This window comes from Dermacentor variabilis, chromosome 10 (assembly GCF_050947875.1).
Source record: "Dermacentor variabilis isolate Ectoservices chromosome 10, ASM5094787v1, whole genome shotgun sequence".
NCBI classification, from domain to species: Eukaryota; Metazoa; Arthropoda; class Arachnida; order Ixodida; family Ixodidae; genus Dermacentor; species Dermacentor variabilis.
Window position 1 is genome coordinate 125,747,789 of NC_134577.1, and position 17,025 is coordinate 125,764,813.

The 17,025-nt window shown below is 47.8% G+C and overlaps 1 protein-coding gene across 1 annotated transcript in view; it reads right to left on the bottom strand.

Moving 5' to 3' along the window:
- Positions 1-6,540: 6,540 nt before the first annotated feature.
- The window catches only part of LOC142559409 (uncharacterized), a 73,365-nt gene continuing 62,880 nt past the window's right edge, over positions 6,541-17,025 (bottom strand). The window contains exons 6-7 of the mRNA XM_075671007.1: positions 7,956-8,173; positions 6,541-6,738 (exon numbers count right to left, since the gene is read on the bottom strand). Coding sequence (XP_075527122.1) covers positions 6,541-6,738; positions 7,956-8,173 — 416 coding nt within the window. The remainder of the gene's footprint in view (positions 6,739-7,955; positions 8,174-17,025) is intronic.

Genomic DNA, 17,025 nt, shown 5'->3' on the forward strand with positions numbered 1-17,025 from the left:
TAGAAAGCTGAACGCCGAGGACGGAAATTGGGACGGTCGAAATTGACCGCGGAAACCATTTCCGTTCAAAAAGGGTGCGCAGACTAGACTACCGGAACCTGTAGACTTGGAGGAAAAGCCGTTATAGAAGAGTGAGGAGAAGTCCAACGGGGAAAGCGTACAAAAAGAGCAGAAAAGAAAATTAGAATTTCTTAGGCCGATCCGCAGCTATAAGCGCAACACACTCCGACATATCGCTGTAAACTGCGGGACGCCTAGCGTAGTTTTCTCCTACGTGGATGAAAAGTACGAGAATATGGAACTTTTAAGCCCATATCTTCACGACCTGCAAGTTAATGGCAAACCATGCCGCGTGCTGCGTGACAGTGCTGCCATTATGGACATTGTCCATCCGTTTTACGTGACGGTAGATGACTTCACGGGAGAAGTAGCATGGATCAAACAGGTTGTAGAAGAACGCAGCGTTTGCCTGCCCATGGCCAAAGTCAAAATGAGTGGACCGTGTGGGATGGTAGTGACAGAGGCTGCATTTTCCATATTTTTGTCGCTGCAGTACCCTTACACTTTTTTCGAATCAGTCGAATCAGTTACTGCGTGACAAAGGGCTTAAACTGGGAGAGGGCGTAGTACAGGCATTGACGCGAGGCCAAGCTCGTATAATCGCGTCGCTTTGGGCTTAAAATGCAATAGCTGCTGCAGCGGAAGTAACAAAAGAGGCAACTTCAGTAACCGTATCCGAGCTAGGCTCGAAGACGAAAAAACGGTTGAGGAAACACGGCCAGCTGACCAGCTCAATGAGAGCGTTTCACTAGGGAGTCAAAGTTCACGCCCGCAGGAAGAGCCCGCTGACGCACTCGCAAGCGAGACGGGCTCGTTACCATTACCGGCCTGAAAGAACTTTGATCAGCTCTTACGTGTGGACAGAGAGTCACTGTCATCCGAGCAAAAGAAGGATGACAGCTTAGCAAAACAACATCAGACAGCTAAAGAAGCCATTGCTAGGCGCAACGGGACGATACAAGAGAGAGAGGAGCATTGTTGTATCGGCACTACAGAGAGCGAGAGGGTAGGGTTCTAGGTTCGTTAGTGGTACCTACCAAGTACAGGGAGGGCCTTTTGAGTCTCTTTCAAGGAAACGGGTGGCCTGCACGCCTAGGCATAAACAACTCAAAGGAAAGATTGCTTGTGGAATACTACTGGCCTGGCTGTTTCAAAGAAGTAGAAAGCTCTGTAAGATCATGCGACGCCTGCCAGCGCTCGGGTAAACCAGGTGAAACATGGAAAGCCCCACCAAAGGTAGTGCCCATAATACCGGAACCTTTCAGACGACTTATGAGAGACATGGTAGGGCCGCTACCAAAGTCAAAGTCGGGTTACAGGTACTTGTTTACCATGCTGTGTCCGGCTACAAAGTTTCGAGATGCAATCCCTCCGAAAGAGCTCAGCTCCACCGTAGTAATAGACGCCCGTTTGACAGTAGTTGCACGAGTTGGGTTTCCAGCTGAAATTCATGTGGATCGAGGGTCAGTATTCACCAGTGCACTCACTTCCGCATTCTTACAAAACTGCGGAGTAAAATTGATACACAGTTCTGTCTATCGCCCTCAAATAGTGTAGAAAGATGGCATTGTGTGCTTAAGCGAGGTTTGCGGGAGCCCTGTTACGAGCACAAGGAGGACTGGGTGAATCGCCTTCCGGCAACTTTGTTTGCTTTGCGAACGGTTTCACATGAAGTGACAGGGTTCTCGCCAGCAGAACTAGTGTATGGGAGGACACTCCGTTCTCCACTGAGAATGTTAAGAGAGATGTGGGAGGAAAGAGGGGAGAGTCCAACAGTGGTTGAGTACGTGCTAAATTTGCTGGAACGGCTAAGTGCAACCCAAGGACTAGTCGAAAAGAACATGGGAGTAGCTCAAAAGAACGTCAAGTCTTACTATGACAAGAATGCGAGGATTCGCACGTGTGACGCCGGAGACCAGGTAATGATCCTCAAACCTTCAAGAAAGAACAAGGTTGAAGTTCACTGGGACGGGCCCGTTAAAGTGTTGCACAAACTTTCATATACTAACTATGCTCTGAAAATGCCCGGTCGCAGGAAGAAGGTGAGGATGTACCACTGCAATTTGGTGAAGCCGTACGTAGAGCGGAGCGGAGTCGTTAACTGTACCATCAAAGAGCAGGATGATATTAGTACCGAGTATAATGAGTTGAAGGTGACCTCAAACTCTCAAATCAACCTAGAAGAAGTAGTAAAACATTCGGTAAGCTCGCACGCTCTTAGATCCGAACCGCTAGATGAGCTAAAAGGGATGTTAGGGGAATATCTCGACAGATTCAGCGATCGGCCAGGTAGAAACGAACTAATAACGCATCAAATAGGGCTGACATCAACCGAAGCCGTAAGATCAAAGCCTTACAGGGTGTCTCCATGACAGAGAGAAATTATGGAGGCAGAGATACAGCGCATGCTAGAGTTGGGAGTAATCGAGCCCGATGAGAGTTAATACACGCCACTGCTAATACTTGTACTAACCCCTAATAAGCACCCTCGTCCGTGTATTGACCACAGAATGTTAAATGCCATCACTAGGGATCAGCTGTACCCGATACCCACCATTGAGGAACGAATTGAAAGAGTTTGCTCTGCTAAATAAATTTCAACTATAGATCTCGTGTAGGGATACTGGCAAGTTCCCCTTTGAGAAAGTGCCAGCCGCTATGCCACATTTATCTCACCTGTAGGCACTTTTAACCCTCTCGCCTTCAGCTTCGGGCTGAAGAACGCCCCCTTTAGCTTCTCTAAGTTAATGAATATTGTTCTAAAAGACTTGCAGGAACTCGCCTTGCCATATCTTGATGATGTAGCAATTTTTTCGGACAGCTGTAAAGAGCACGTGTCGCACCTCAAGCCGGTGTTCTAATGGTTGAGGGAAGCCAGCTTAACGATGAAAGGGGAAAAGTGTAGGTTTGGCTGCTCGCATATTACTTCTCTGGGCCATGTTGTCAGTCAGGGCATGAGACGGCCGGCGAGCTCAAAACAGCTACGATTTCAGAATTTTCACAGCCACGCACGAAAACAGACATTCGTTCATTTTTCGGACTTGTGGGCTACTATCAATGGTACATTCCGAATTACTTGCAAATGACAAGTCCTTTAACAGACGCCCTCCAAATGGGAGCACCGAATAGATTGCACTGGGATAAGGACAAAGATAACGCTTTACAAAGTTTGAAAACGCTATTGGTTTCTCGTCTTGTGCTTCGCGCGCCAGACTACGCAAAGGATTTCATAATTCAGTGTGACGCAAGCGACAGGGGTGTGAGCGTGCTAATTAGTAAGGTCGGCGACGATAATGAGGAACATGCTATCCTCTATGCCAGCCGTAAGCTAACTGCAATAGAGGAAGCCTACAGCGCTTCAGAGAAGGAATGTGCTTGTTTGGTTTGGGTAGCCCAAAAGTTGTCGTGTTACTTGTACGGAGCGAGGTTCATCTTCGAGACCAACCACTATTCTCTGACGTGGCTCAATCAAATGTCACACAAAAATGGCCGCTTGCTCCGGTGGAGCCTCACTCTCCAAGTGTACAACTTCTCCGTTAGATAAAAGAAGGGAAAGTTGCATAGCAATGCGGATGGTTTGAGCAGGCTAATTTGAATTCTGCGTTGAAGGATGCCGCCTAAATTGTGGGGTTGTTATCGTTAATTTCGTTAAGCCAAGAAGATCCCCTGTCATTTAGCAGGACCCCCTCCATGATTGCTCAGTTTGTCAGCACGACATTCCTTCCAAATTGGCGTAGCGAAATGCGGCATTTTTTCTTCCTGCACCTATGTTTGTTTGAAGCCTAGCGGGTCTAAAGTGAGATCCAATAAACGTCATTTCAGCACATAGCCGTGTTGTGGGGTTCGTTTTGCAGTTGCCTGTCCTTCATGGATGTTTTGTGGCGGTGTCATCATTTCGCAGCTGGTCGCCTCAAGCCATGGCATCGCCCCGATCGCCTGCATCTATTCTCTTCCTGCCCAGTGGTTGTCAGCACTTGCCAGTTGATATTTTCTGGGCTATGGAGGAGCTGTTATGCACGGCCTGCAGAGACGCCGACCTGCAAAGTTTTCCCAGCCAGCCGCAGCCATGGGGGTGGCGTTCTTCGGGGAAGCGACCATCGTCCCCAGCCAATCGGCGCCGGGACATCTGCGGCGGCGACAAGCTGCTTTTTGAAGACCAGAATTAGCCGCGTCAACAGGGGGACGGCGCCGTGATCGTGGTCGGCGGAGCAATTATTGTTACTGCAGTCGCCGCCACCTTCATGGTCTGTTTGGAGCAGGGGAGCTCCTGGAAGATGTTTGGCGGTGCCGTCTCACGCAGCTTAGAAGTCGCCAGTCAATGGACAGACGCAGCGGCCATTGTCTGCGGCGTAGACTCTGGGATAAAGAGGCTCCTGTTCGAGCAAAGCACCGTGTCTGCGAGAACCCTCTCACATTGGTGTGATCAGTGCAACCTATGCGGAAGTGAGTGTGTGGGCCCTTCCCCTCAAAGGTGGATCGGCTACAATGAAGTTGGACGCTCCGATTTGGTTGGTGGTGAACTGCCGTTTTGCCTCACCTAGGGATCTAGGGTGGACAGAGTGTATTTAAGGAACCGTTGGCGGGCTCCTCAGTGTGCATTCTCGTTCAGTCATGCTAGAATGATGAGCTGTAATGTTCTCATGTAGAGACTGTAAATAAATCCCCTATTCCTCGTTCTCGATGAGAACAAGCCTCTGCCTTCAACAACGTCCTCAGCGTGGATAAGTTGGACGAGAGCATGGGCCAGCTACCATCTATTTCATGCCCGACCCCAAACATTACAGCCCCTGACTGCTGCTGTTTCACTAAGGGGCTCATCAAGCTCGACGGCGATTGCCCAAATGGTTTTTCTGGGCCTCACTAAGCTAATGATATTTGATAATTGTTCTCTTATTCGCATTATTTGCATGGGCCAGATAACCAAAATAAACTAAGCAACCACATCATTATGCTTTGGCATGCAAGCTGCCAAGAGTGGCTTTCAATTTCGCGTTGATTAGAGCCGTTTCACTAACAGTGGCTGCGACATGACTTCCCTTTGAAGTGCAGACTGCTAATGGTGCCTTTCAAGCATGCCCTCGACTACTGTTATTTCATCGCAGAGCCCGTCATGCTGGATGGTGGCTGCCAAATAGAGTATTTTAGGCATTCTGATCACGTTTGCATTATTCATCTCAACATCCGGAAAAGAACAGTAAGTGCAGCGCAACTACCTGGAAGCAGGCCCCCTGACAGGGGCATGTCACTCTGCACTGTTCTTAATTGTTGAAGTTGCTTGATCAAATTCACAATTAATGTGCGGTGGAGTACACCCAGCAAACGGTGGGTTTTTGTTATGGCTTGGCTGCATGTATTGGCCTTTAGGGGCATGTAAATCTTGACGATTGTTCTTACACCACTGCTATTGTTTTCCTTTCGACATGCAGGCTGCCAACATTGGCGGTTAATTTCGCCTCGGTTCCTGCTACTTCACCATAGGCCCCGACAACTCGAGAATTGTTGCCCTAGTGAGCACCTTAGGCCTCACTAAGCTAACGATGTTCATAATCGTTCTCTTATGCGCATTACTTAACTGAGCCAGATAACCAAAATAAACTTGGCGTGCAGGCTGCTAAGAGTGGCTGTCAATTTCGCGTTCACTGCTTCTTTTTCGTGTCAAGCTAGACAATGGCTGCGCGAATTAGAGTTTTGGGCTCTGCATAGTTATTCAGGGCTTGTAACTGCATTTGAATTTAGATTTTACAACATTTAGGCATATTTCCATGCCAGTACTTAAATTGAGCATAATCTGTGCAGGATGTTGCTTTTCCAGACTTGAGCTTCTATTAAAAGGAATGTGCCACCACATGAGCGCATGGACAGATCGAGGGTGCCCCGCCCAACCTCAATCAGTCGGCACACGGAGCTGCGCGAGCGGTCATGAACCGCGTAGCTGGCGGGCAGCATGACGCTGGGGGTACTGACAATCGGGACTCTCCTTCATCGTACGCCGAAATTACTAAGCACTTTTACTTGGCTCGGAGGATCTACCTCCTCCCACATTGCAAGCTAAATAGACCTCAGGCTTTGACACTAAGGCTTCTGCAGACGGGAACATACCCAAACCCCCTACTTCTTCACAAGATCTACCCTGAAATTCAGACAACAAATACATTTGCACTATGCGATGACTTGGCGAACTTACCTCACATGCTCTGGCGATGTCCCGCGTTTCGCGGTGATGAAAGCAACACTTCTGAACGCTGGGATGCGTTCCTGCACAGCCCCAACCTGGAAGAACAGTTATGGGCTGTCCAACGGGCCCCCGACGCGGCGGAGGCTCGGCCTCTTTGTCCCGACGTGGGAGCGGCTCGCTGCGTGCTAGTGCGCGCCCTAAAGGGCCCAAATAAAATTTTTCATCCATTCATCCATCCATGGGAGAATGGTTGGCTGCTGCGAACCCACCGGTAAACTTTTGGTAGCCCTAATAAGGGCTGTTCTTCAGTTTACAAGAAGCTGCTGTGCTTTGTCGAGCTCAATGTGTCTGGCGGGCTCAATGCCAGACAGCTCGCCGACAAAGTAGCTTTCTTCAGTGTCATCTTCACCGAGTTGGATGATGATTGGTTGGATGTGGTCACTCCAAGACGCGTAAAGCCTGAACTTGGCCTCCAGGTCCATCACGTGGTGAATGTTCTTCTTCTAGTGTTCCGCCATTATATTTTCCTCAAGACGTCTTCGACCATGGACAGCTTGAAGTATCTGTTGTCCGCAGCGATGCCATATTTCACCTTTGCCCACACGAGCTTGATGGGGTTAAATTTGCAGTGGTACGATGGGATCCTGAGTACAATGCAACTGGCCCTTTCAGCTGCATTGTCTATGATATAGCCCAGAAAGCGTATGCTACCAACTGAAGCAGCTGCTTTTTCACCAGCGTTTCGCTGTAGGTGATGTTATTGCTTTTGAGCCACTCCTGTATTTTTTCTTTCTTCCAAGCTGTCGTCGGCAATTTTTCTTCTCGCCGGGTATGGTAAGGTGCATTGCCCAAAACAATGACGCTACCAGCTGGCAACGGAACGTCATTAAACAATCACTCGAAGTGATTTTCGTAAATTTCTTGGGGGTAGTCGTCTGTTTTTTCGCCTCGCAATGCAACCAAGCAGCCGTCGACGAAGCCATTATCGCTGCCGATGTGCGTCATAGTCAGACGCTAGCATTTTTCTGCAAAAAAGAGGCGAGGCGTGCAGACTGGACACAAGAGTAGAGAAGTGGACAGCACGAACGCCAACTGTCAACTGAAGTGAGTGCTCCCTTCAGTTGATAGTCGGCGTTCGTGTTGACCACTTCTCTACTCTTGTGTCCAGTCTGCACGCCTCACCTCTCTTTTGCACAATGAATCCTTACCAACCAGCTCAGCTTTCTGTCTTTCTAAGTTAGCATTTTCTAGACGGTTGTTTCAGACCTGTCGACAGGCCATTTGCTCGAGTGTACAGGCGTCCGCGCTTCGGCACCACGTTGTCTCTCCACACGATCGACCGAGTGTGTTCCGCCGTCAGCCATGTCTCGTCGAGGAAAAAGATCTTTCGGCCTTCCGCCCGGTAGCACTGCACGTTACAAAGGTAGGGATTCCGCCATTCAGCAATGTCATCCCGGTCGATAAGCAGCGAACCGCGGCTCCTCTTCTCGTCCTTGAATCCGATCTCGACAAGCAGACTATGCACAGTACACCGCTTCAGTGATGGGAGATCCATACGCTTCGAAAACTCGTTAGTTATCTTCTGAACAGTCGGTATCTCGTTGCGGCGAAAGAAATCGTGCACACGTGACCTCAGCGCGCACAACGTGAAGCTGTCACACTTCGTGCTGGGTCTTCTTTTCTCCGCATTTCCTGGACGTTTTCGCGAGGGCGTCCACACTTTGCCACACGAAATATGCGACGCTTTGACCTCCCTCCTCTCGATGAACACTTTGCTTTCGCTGACACCGAGCATCTCGGCGACAAACTTGGTCGTATCCTCCACGCTGTGTTCAGGCTCCCTGATACGCCAATACATATAGCAGTGGAAGGTCATGTTGCGTGAATCTCTATTCAGGATGTGGCCACTCTTGTTCTTCTTGTCGAGACTCCTTGGTCCTGTGGACATTAGGTGACACAAGGCTCGTTCGGCAACAAGGGATCACATTCCCATGTCACCTGGCTGGGCTCCATTTCGGAAAACTCGCACGGAATGCCTTTCGCGAAGTGGCGAGAGTGCAGGCTTGCAAAAAAATAGTTAAAAGAGAAAGAAATTGTGAAAGCACAAAACCAAAATGTATAAATTTTATGCTATTTAAAACCAAGAGTATCTATTTGAAACGATGAATGAAGCATTTTTATACCTTTCCTGCCTCGATCGTCTTCTCGCCACAGGTTTGTAATGGTTTCGAGAAGTGCGTGTTTTAAAAGTACTTCTTAAATAGCAACCGATTCATTTTAAGCTCGGAAAAGAAGTAGTAAATGTGTCGTCTAAAAAAAGCAAAGAGTAAAAGCCATGCAGAGCTGCTCTTTCTACTTTTGTCACTTGCAATGAAGCTAAAGAGCAGACGACGTGCAACGTTGTCGAAGACACGGGGTTCTTTTACTCTCGCAATCCGGCACGTGCTGTAGCACGTGAGAGCTCTACTAAACAAGTCTTCAAAATAACAAAAGTCCTTACTCATACCGAGAAATGCGCGTTTCATGAGCATGATTTCTTGAGCGGGACTATATTAATAGCGGAGGCAGTCGGCGATCGCGCTTCGGTCATCTGAGTGGGGCCTCTCCTTTTTTCTAAAGTTGTACCTGACTATAGGAATGTAAGATAGTCAAGAACAAGAGCATTTCTGTAAGTCAGCCATCAGTTTTCCCATCCAACGAAGAGATCGCGTTTGTTGATTTCCCCTGAGGATGTGATGATTTTTTACATGTACTACACACGACTTTCTTTATTACTGTCTAAATAATATTTTTCCTAAAATAAAAGCTTTCATTTGTTAAACCAGCGCTTGCCATGTATTCATTCTCGTGTATTCTTTGTTCGTGCGTTGCCCAAAAATAGCCAGGTTCCAAGTCAATCGCTTTTCAATTTTTCTGCAGTTCATAATCATACCTTGTTTTCGCACATAAAACCCATGAATATTTTTCACCGTTTGATGCAAAAGATGGCGTGTTGATTCTTTTTAAATTTGTCTTATTTCCTTCAGCGTGTACACACACAGTGCGCAGGAAAACATTAGGCATATTGCCGAAGCTATTTTGTTCCTATATTCGTGTACAATTTGCAGCAGTAAAAATGAACAAAACATTGAAGGTATTTCAAGCTACAACACATACAGCGTCATTTTGTATGTAAGTCATGACAATTGTGATATGACATGAAACAAGGACATTCCTAGTATATCAAACACTGTCACAAACCATCATTTAAAGCAAATATTACAAATTCACCAAAAATTACGATACACCCTAATGCGCAGCTCTATACCAGTTTTCATTTCACGATATATGGCTGGCACGGACACTCTTGTGAGGCACGTTGCAAGCGGCACTAATTGTGGCGCAACTGCCTCGCTAATCTGGAGAGACGGCACTGGGGCGACGCGGTGACTGCAGCCGCCGCAGGAAAAAACTCCGCTCAATCAGCCCCTTGATGAACAGACGACACACGTATAGTAGAGTGCTTTAGTTGAGCGTCTTTACGGTACACTCCGCTCCGAGTGGCCCCGCTAAGCCATAGTGGGTGCGGGGGGCGATTTTCATGTTGTAGTTGTACGTTTAGCGTAGCAGAGCGGACCTTACGAAGCTGCAGCGCCCTCTGGCCAAATTCAAGGTAATATACGAAAATAGAAACACCTCTTAAACACTTTTATACATTAAAACACACGCACACCCATATATATATATATATATATATATATATATATATATATATATATATATATATATATATATATATGTGTGTGTGTGTGTGTGTGTGTGTGTGTGTGTGTTTGTAACTTTTCGTCCATGAAGTCTCTAGACGTGCGCTTGTAATGCCTTACCGGTTGATTTTATCCAATAGAAAATAAAGCAAAGTTTTGGGGAACGCCACGTGATAGCCAGGGAGCTTGCTTTCTGCATCCAATGCAATCATTTCTGACACCGATGATAGCCAAAGTGCTGCGCAGCACGCTCCGCTCAGGCAACTTCTAAGCGGACCGTGTTCCTCGCTCCGCTAGCCAGCTTACGCCTAAGCCAACGGCGCATGCGCATTCGCGCTTCTGCTCCGCTCAGCTGCTGAGCGAAGCGTAAACACGCCCAATTAAAACACTCTAGTACCTCGCCCTCGAGAACGGAGCGGAGGCGAGCGAGCGTATCGAGGCGACGACGCGCGTTACTCTGGCGGCCATCGTCCATCATGAGCCGCACAACGCTTCTCATGCTTTCCCTAACCCTCCTCGTCCGCTTTCCTCCGCACGCGCCCTCGGCTATCACCGTCTTTCATCCCCCGCTGCGTTCCTCTCTTATTTCGCTGCGCTCGTTGACTTGGTTACGCCGAAGGACGGCGCTGACGCCCAGCGCAGGAACGGGTACCTAAGATTCGCGCTCTAAAATTAAGAAATTTTGGGCTCTCCCGTAATCTAGAGTACAAGTAAGCATGAAATGGCTACAGGCAAAGCAAATTGGTCGGATATGATACTACCCACAATCCTAAAATGGGTGTAATGCGTCTTCGCAACGGCACACCCTACCGTACGGCACCCCGCCATAGTGTGCAGTAGTCCATATGAACGCAATAGTTTCCTGTCTCGGACAGAACCTCATTGCAAGTATCGTCTCGGTTAAACAGCCATCCACGGCGCAATGAAGTGCTGGCGCGTCGCGGATGACTGCAATATATCGCGAAATGAAAACAAGTACAGAGCAGCGCTCAAATCGCATTACGGGGTATTGTAATCTGTATTTTTTACAAGGTTCTCAATATAGTTCCGGTTAAGACCTTTGGAGCAAAACAAGTTACCCATTAACCTATAAATCTATAGAACTTTCCAGCTGGCTGTAGTTTTCCTGTAAAGCTAGAATGTTTGACCAATCTGGTGCTAAGTTTAACACTAAGTAAAACACTAAGTATAACACCTTTATTGCTAAGTAAAACAAGAAAGCTGCAAACGAGAGCTCAACGCATTGGTCACGTTCCTTATATCTTAACACATCAAGAACGTGTGCCTATATTACACTACTATAGGCCAAAATACTTCTTTTCTCTTGGCTTAGCTGCAAAAAATACATGTCTGGAATTGTTCTGGAGCCATAAATACACTACTGCCTTAGCGCGGATAAAGAGCCGGCTGCAACTTGTCCGTGTCTTTTGTCTCCCTATTTCATTTCATTTGTTTTCACCTTAAAGGCCCGGAAGCATCACGTAAGGGAGGGCTTTATTCCTTGTAACAATGTTAGAACAAATGTACAGAAGAGTAAAGCAACAACAATAAACAAATACCAGCCAGGAACAATTGTGAAAAAGAGGGGAACATCGTGTTAGAGTAAGGGTAGGTGGGATCGGTAATTAAACAGTGTGGTTATTTACCATTCCGCGGAACGTTTCACGGTCAGTGCAGGACACGATATCTTCTGGCAGATGGTTCCAATGGGTTATAGCGTCGGGGAAAAATGAAGTGTGCATGGCAGATGATCGGGTGTTAATGTTTGCTATGGGACGACTGAGGCTTAAGCGAGAGGATGTACGTAAGGGTGGATTTAACAGGTAATGCCTGGAGTGTGGATGGTAATAAAAGGTGTGAAGCAAGCAGAGACGAGGGAGGATCCGGCGGGAAGCAAGTGATGATAGTTCAAGTGAACGCTTTAGTGCGGTTATGCTGGTATCACGAGAGTAAATGGAAGTTATATACCGAGCAGCACGATGTTGTATTGCTTCTATGTCATAGGTTGTATATGATTGAGAAGGGTGCCAGATAGATGACGCATATTCTAACTGCGGACGTACGAATATTAGATCTGCTAGCTTCTTTATTTCTGGTGATGGGGCTTTCAGATTGCGTTTTAAATATCCAAGGGTGCGTGAAGCATTAGAACAGATGGTGTCAATATGAGTAGCCCATGATAGTGTCGATGTCATGTGAACGGCAAGATATTTGTAAGACGGGGCTATATTGATAGGAGCTGAATTTATGGTGTAGGTGTGACTGGTTAAGCTGTGGTTGCGGGTGAATGACAGAGCTTTGCGTTTAGTAAAGTTAAGCGGCATGTACCATTCCTCGCACCATACTGCGACGGAATCGAGATCGTGTTGTAGTGCGGTGACGTCATTCGAGCCTTTGATTGGGGAATATAAGACACAGTCATCCGCGAAAAGACGCAATTTATTCTTAATTTTAGCAGCTAAGTCATTGATGTAGATGTGGAAAAGCAGAGGTAATAAACCACCTCCCTGTGGCACACCCGATGTTCCGCTGCTAACAAATGAATTATGGTTATTTGCCGAGGTAAACTGCCTGCGCCCTTTTAAGAAGTGTTCAAGCCAGGTAAGCAAGCTAGTTGGGATTCCGATAGATGCGAGTTTTTGAAGTAGGTGATTGTGGGAAACGCGGAGGAATACTTTCGAGTAATCCAAGAAAATGGCATCAATCCGCAAATGAAGATCCATGAAATGCAGAATGTCATGGGTGAACTCGGCGAGTTGGGTCTCGCATGAAAATAGTTTTTTGAAGCCGTGGTGGTGAGGGTAAATGTTGCAGCCTGTGTAAGACCATAATAATAATACCTTTATTTATGAAATATGCAAACTCAACCTGATTTACGGTCTTTAGGAAGTTGTGCTCTGAATTTCAAATCTGTGACGTTTCGTACGTTTTAATACCTATCATTGTTATTAGCATCGTCATCGTAATCATCCTTATTGTGAGAGTGAATACACTCTTTCCACCCCTTAATAGTTCGCGTGTTTCTCTGGCTGTTTACGTGACCTTCACGGGGACTTTATATAACGCGGCTGTTTCTACTAAAACTTTTGTTTTTAAAGCTGGCCGTTTTGATATAAAAGGACGATTCCTTGAGATGCATGGGGTGAGTGGTGCGACCACAAGGTGACGGGGTGACACAAGATAACTATTCGATATTTTGAAAAAGTTATTAACATTGACACCTTTAGTTTCACCGGTCTCATCATAATGTAACGTAGATTGAAGACGGATTCTTACAAAATAGATATTTCTCTTTAATGGCGGGCCAGAAGAAGAGCGTGCAGCTTACGCACTTCATCGTGTTTCGTGGCGCCGGCCTTTGCGTGTGCCGTCCTGTGCTGCGGGAGCACCACATCTTTGTGTCAATTGCCCCCTATGCGAAAAGCGACCGTCTCGGTCGCGTCAAAAACTTCTTTCAGCGACATAATAAATGGAGCTCCTCAGGTGCATCTCGGCGTTCACGTACGCGCATAGTATGGTTTCATGCGCACTACATGAACAACTTCAGCGCGAGGACGACGACGGAGTGAACCGGGGTCAGAACTGCAGGGGACGACTTCGTAGGTCACGTCACAGAGGTGGCGTGTAACCTTGTAGGGACCAAAATGCCGGCGGATCAACTTTTCCGAAAGTCCACGGCAACGGGCGGGCGTCCAGACCCACACGCAGGCGCCGGTATTGCAATGGGCGTCGCGTCGACCCCAGTTGTATCGAAGGGTGTCAGTATGCTGTTGGCTCCGGATACGACGCCGAGCAAGCTGGCGTGCCTCTTCGGCTCTTTGTGCGAACTCTTCTACGTGCTCGCTGGTCGGGCTAATATCAGCCAGAGGTAGCATGGCGTCAAGTGTTGACGTGACGTGGCGCCCGTATACAAGTTCTAAAGGCGTAAACTGTGTAGTGTCCTGTATAACAGTGTTATACGCGAAAGTCACTTAGGGTAAGAAATCGTCCCACGTCTTGTGCTCTACGTCGACATACACGGAGAGCATATCAGCCAGCTTTCTATTCAGACGTTCCGTTAATCCATTGGTTTGAGGGTGAAACGCAGTCCTCTTGCGGTGAGAGCTATGCGTCAGCTAAAGAACGTCCTGCACAAGTTCCGTTGTAAATGCTGTACCGCAGTCGGTGATGCGAACGGACGGTGCACCATGTCGTAGGACGATTGGGCGTACAAAGAACTTGGCCACTTCATACGAATTTGCTTCCGGAATAGCTTCGGTTTCGGCGTACCGGGTTAAGTAGTCAGTAGCGACGACAATCCATATGTTGCGCGAAAAGGTCATTGGGAATGGCCCAAGTAAATTCATTTCTATTTGTTGGAACGGTGCTTGAGGAGGGTCCGCAGGATGGAGAAAGCCAGCCGGTTTAACTGGTGGTTTCCTGTGGCGCTGACAATCGCTGCAGGTCTGCATGTACCGTTGCACACAAGAATAATGCCGGGGCCAGTAATACTTCTGTCGTATCCTTGCTAATGTCTTAGCGAATCCCAGGTGTCCCGCGCATGGCTCATCATGGCAGGCTTGCAAAATGTCTTGGCGTAACGCCGACGGCATGTTGAGGAGGTACGAATTGGGGCCGTTTCCACAGTTTTTCCTGTAAAGGACGTTGTTGTGCTAGTAGTATGATGATAAGCCGCGCACGAGCGAGCGGGGTAAAAAACCTTCAACTCCTTGCAGGTGCTCCATCAGTGGCAGCAACTCAGCGTCAACGCGCTGTTGCTCAGCCTTCTTTATGTCGTCAATAACGCCGACAAATGGGAAGTCACGGTCAGGGTCCGAGGACGTCGTAGGGAGTGGTGCGCATGGCAGTCAGTGTCACTGTGCTTTCTTCCAGATCGGTAGACAACTGTAATACCGTACTCTTGTAAGCCCAGGATTCAACGGGCTAGTCTGCCTGAAGGATCCTTGAGGTTGGCAAGCCAGCAGAGGGCGTGGTCATCGCTGACAGCCTTAAAGGGTCTACCGTACAAGTAGTGTCAGAATTTACCAATTGCCCGCACACCCGCTAAGCATTCTTTTTCAGTATAGTATGGTATGAATAACTTTATTTAGGTCCTGAGGGATCAGTCTGGGACTGATGCGGGCCGCTCCCACGTCGGTACAGAGAGGCCGAGCCCCTCTGCCGTCACACGGGCCCTCTGGACAGCCCTGAATTGGTCCGCCAGCACTTCACTGTGCAGCATCCGCTGCCACCACTGTTCACCTCGAGAACCATCACCGGCCAACGCCAAGCAGCGCCAAAGCATGTGTTCTAAATCGAGCAAACCCCCACACTTACTACAATAGAGGGAAGCCCCGCAGTCCGGATTAATTTTGTTCATGATGACCGGGTTAGGGTACGTACGTGTCTGCAGAAGCCTTAATGTAACCGCCTGTGGCCTATTTAATTTAGAATTTGGTAGGGGGAATGCCCTGCGCCCTAGGTAATAGTGCTTGGTGATTTCGTTGTAGGTTAACAGCTGGTCCCTGTACTCAGGAGCGGGAGATCCAGCCCCTTCAGGGAGTACTTCAGGGCGCACAGGGAGTACACTAATCCTCGTGCCTCCCTGTGCGCCACCTCGTTGAGGTTACGCGGGGCTCCCTCCACTGTCCCCATGTGATGATGATGTGTGGTGTTTTTTGGCGCAAGGGCCAAGTGTGGCCAAAGAGCGCCAGGCCGGTGCTAATGTGTTCGCAATGGAGCTATGATTGACGAATGCAGATGATACGGTGGCTGTATAGGAGCCTAAAAACAGTTGCTCTAGTGTGCATAAAAACCTATAGAAGATAAAATTATGCCAATGATTAATGGGCTGTACAATGAACACGAAATACGCATTGTAAGATAATTATCAGATAGTGACATATCTCATAGATATACTTTTTGCTATAAGCACTGCTGCCTTAACAGAGCCCTTGGGATGCAAGGGCCTGGAGGCACGTGCTTTGCAAGACAACCATCACAGCGGCATCCTCTAAGAAGAGGATGTGCTATGAATTTATGGGGCTAAAAACTTGCAAGTCTACATCGTTCAAGAAAGCTATGACGGCTGTGGTGTCAAAGAACGCTTCTTCACCAAGAAACATTGCTGGATGGAGAGGGGTGTGGTGGCGATATACAAGAGGAAAATGTCTCTTTCTCTCAGCTTCGCATTCCCGACACTCCAGGAGTACGTGAAGAACGGTCAGCCTCTCCCCACATCTACCACACGTTGGAGGCTCATTTCCTGTCAGTAAAAAATTGTGGGTGCCATAGGTGTGTCCTATCCTGAGTCGACAGAATAGGACATCAGTACGTCGTGTTTTCGTTTTCGGGGGCCAGAAACCTAACTTTGGCTTAATCAAGTGAAGCTTATTCTTAGTTTCCATGTCCCATAAGCGTTGCCAGTGGCTTCGCAGATTCTTCCGTAAGAGAGGCTTCAGATCTGTAACAGGGACCGCAGCCGTAGGAATAATTGCATGTGAGGTGAGTGATGTAGCCATTTCGTCAGCTAGTACATTCCCCTCGATGCCTCTATGGCCAGGTACCCAGCATATGATGACATGCTGGCCAGAGATAGACGCTCTACAGAGAATAGAATATAGCTCAGTAAGTACAGGGTTTTTGTGTTTACAGAGTGACTTCAATGCTTTTACGACGCTTAAGGAGTCTGTGAATATAATTGTTTTTTGAAGATTTGATTTTCTTATATGTTTCACAGCCGACAATAGTGCGTGGGCCTCAGCCGTAAACATACTTGTTTCAGGGTGCAGTACACCGGATTCAGAGAAAGATGGACCAATGGCTGCATAGGACACCCCGGCATGCGACTTAGAGGCGTCAGTGTAGAACTCTGTGCACGAGTACTTGTACTGTAGTTCTAAGAAATGCATTTTAATATGTGTCTCTGGCGCATGTTTAGTGATCTCTACAAAGGATGTGTCACACTCTATCAGCTGCCACTGCCATGGTGGCAACAGTTTCGCTGGAGACATAAGACAATATTCAAGCACCGGAACACCCATTTCCCCACTAAGGTTCCTTGCACGC